Source organism: Engraulis encrasicolus, chromosome 14 (genome assembly GCF_034702125.1).
Source record: "Engraulis encrasicolus isolate BLACKSEA-1 chromosome 14, IST_EnEncr_1.0, whole genome shotgun sequence".
In the NCBI taxonomy this organism is placed as follows: Eukaryota; Metazoa; Chordata; class Actinopteri; order Clupeiformes; family Engraulidae; genus Engraulis; species Engraulis encrasicolus.
In genome coordinates, this window is record NC_085870.1 from 16,626,200 (window position 1) to 16,628,699 (window position 2,500).

Below are 2,500 nucleotides of genomic sequence, written 5' to 3' on the forward strand. Positions count from 1 at the left end.
AACGGAGGCGTGCAGGCTCCATTCAGGGCTGTGCTCTTTCGACAGCGACCCCTAGGCGAGCTGCAGGCACGGAGCAACCAGAGTGGGCTTGCTGTATGTATGAGGCTTTGTGCTGTGTGTGTACCTGAGAGTAGCAACCAGCTGATAGCTAAGCTAAGCTAGGTTTCGGGCCACCAGACGTTGTTTGTTTTGAAAACAAGCAGAAAAAAATCACTCTACATGTTTTTAGAAAAATGGGTCGACATAAACCTTTGTGGGCAACGCCTTCTTTCGACGTGACGCAACACAGAAAGGCTTTCGTGATTCGCTCGTTTCTCTGCATTATTTATGTCAATTGGGAAACACTGGGAAACACAGCCAGGCGAGGTGACGCACCGCTATGAGAGCCTTGTAAGTGAGTTTAACTTGGGGTGACCGTCCGATCCTCAAAAGGAGTGAGTAAAACTGTGTTTTATCGGAAGTTGGCCTTTAAAAATCCTGCTTATCCTGTGAGAATTTGTGACATCACAGTGAGAGCTGCAAAGAGGCAGCCCCTATTCTCTGCCACACCATAGCTGCTTTGATCTCATGATGAGAACGAGTGGTCCAGATACATCATTAAACCAGTGCCAAGATGTATAGTGTACGGCAGCGACCAGAGGTCAGACCTCCGTTAACGCAACAACTGAGAGAGAAAGTCATTTTTAAAAGTCATCGTGGAGGGCAACGAGGGGCAAAACATGTACGTGTTTGTGCATTTATGTATTTCTCCACATTGCTTATTACTGTATGACTCTCGCTTTGGATAAAAATGTGTGCTTGGTAATGCACTCTAATGAAATGCATATTAGCTTCAATGAGCATAACTATTCAGTGTGTGTGTGTGTGTGTGTGTGTGTGTGTGTGTGTGTGTGTGTGTGTGTGTGTGTGTGTATGCGTGTGTGTGTGTGTGTGTGTGTGTGTGTGTGTGTGTGTGTGTGTGTGTGTGTGTGTGTGTGTGTGTGTGTGTGTTTGCGCGCATTTGGATTCGTGTGTGTGTGAGCGCACGCACATGCGTGTGTGTACATGTGTGTGCGTGTGCGTGTGTGCGCGAGCGTGCTTGCGCGAGCGTGCTTGTGCTCGCTTGCGCTTGTGTGTGTGTCTACCAGACTTATTCTCGGGAAAGTACACACAATATTGCAACAGTTCTGGCAACACCAGCTAGAGCCTCACAGCGAAGTCAGAGCAAACAGAAACCAACCACCGATGCCATAGCAACGGCCGCTTTTAGCAGAAAAGGATTTCCAATGTGCTATATCTGACAGCGTTTTAATTCCAAGACTGTTTTTACTTCTCTCTGCCAGTGGTATTTCAGAGGCTAAGCCCTCCCAATGGACTTCTCTAGCAGGTAAATGAAAGAGAAAAACAAATACGCTCCACATCACATATTACCTTAGACATTACCTGGACTTAATTACCTCATAGGTCTTTCATCATCACTCTCGCATGTGTGTGTGTGTGTGTGTGTGTGTGTGTGTGTGTGTGTGTGTGTGTGTGTGCGTGCGTGCGTGCGTGCGTGCGTGCGTGCGTGCGTGCGTGCGTGCGTGCGTGCGTGCGTGCGTGCGTGCGTGCGTGTGTGTGTGTGTGTGTGTGTGTGGATGTGTGTGTGTGTTGATGTAAGTGTTTGAAGTGTGCAGCCACTGACAGCATAATTACAGGACAAGGGTGGATAGGAGAAATGGTATTCCATGTGTTTTCATACGGGCAAAATGCGAGGGTAACAAAGAGCAAGATGTTTCAGTCACTGTGTGTTTGTTTGTGTGTGTGTGTGTGTGTGTGTGTGTGCGTGCGTGTGTGTGTGTGTGTGTGTGTGTGTGTGTGTGTGTGTGTGTGTGTGTGTGTGTGTGTGTGTGTGTGTGTGTGTGTGTGTGTGTGTGTGTGTGTGTGTGTGTGTGTGTGTGTGTGTATGTGTATGTATGTCTGTCTGTGTCTGTGTGTGTGTGTCTGTGCAAAACAAAGGGAACAGGTGGTCAACAACTACAGTACACCCAATCACACAACAAACAAACTCTGCCATCACAATCTCTCCACTACCACTCCAGGCCTGAGGGGGCAGCAGTGGTGAGTTAGTACTAATAAACACAGGTGACTCACCACTTTGAAGTCATCAGCGCTGCACTCGGAGCCCCTGTAGAAGCATGAGAGCAGCATGTCCTTGATGTCGTGGCCGGTGCGGTCGTAGAACTCGCGCATGTTGAAGGGGCGTGGCTTGAAGGTGGCGAAGTCTGCCTTCACCTTGAGTGTCTCCAGGACGTTTTCCTCCACCAGGTGAGTGTCGCGGATCTCGTACCTGTGACGGACACACAGCAGCAGCCAATCAGGACCCTATTTTCTCAACCCCATTTCTGGACAGCATCGTTGCTAACCAGTTAGCAACTTAGGTTTATAACGCGCAATTGCATTGCAACCAAGTAAGTTGCAACGACGCTGTTGACACTGTTGACGCTGTCGGGAAACACACCCCAGTTAGGAACTTAGTAGC

The 2,500-nt window shown here is 48.7% G+C and overlaps 1 protein-coding gene across 1 annotated transcript in view; it reads right to left on the minus strand.

Annotated features, from left to right (window-relative positions):
* The window catches only part of asic1b (acid-sensing (proton-gated) ion channel 1b), a 467,890-nt gene that overhangs the window by 403,621 nt on the left and 61,769 nt on the right, over nucleotides 1-2,500 (minus strand). Inside the window, exon 2 of the mRNA XM_063215097.1 lies at nucleotides 2,113-2,308. Coding sequence (XP_063071167.1) covers nucleotides 2,113-2,308 — 196 coding nt within the window. The remainder of the gene's footprint in view (nucleotides 1-2,112; nucleotides 2,309-2,500) is intronic.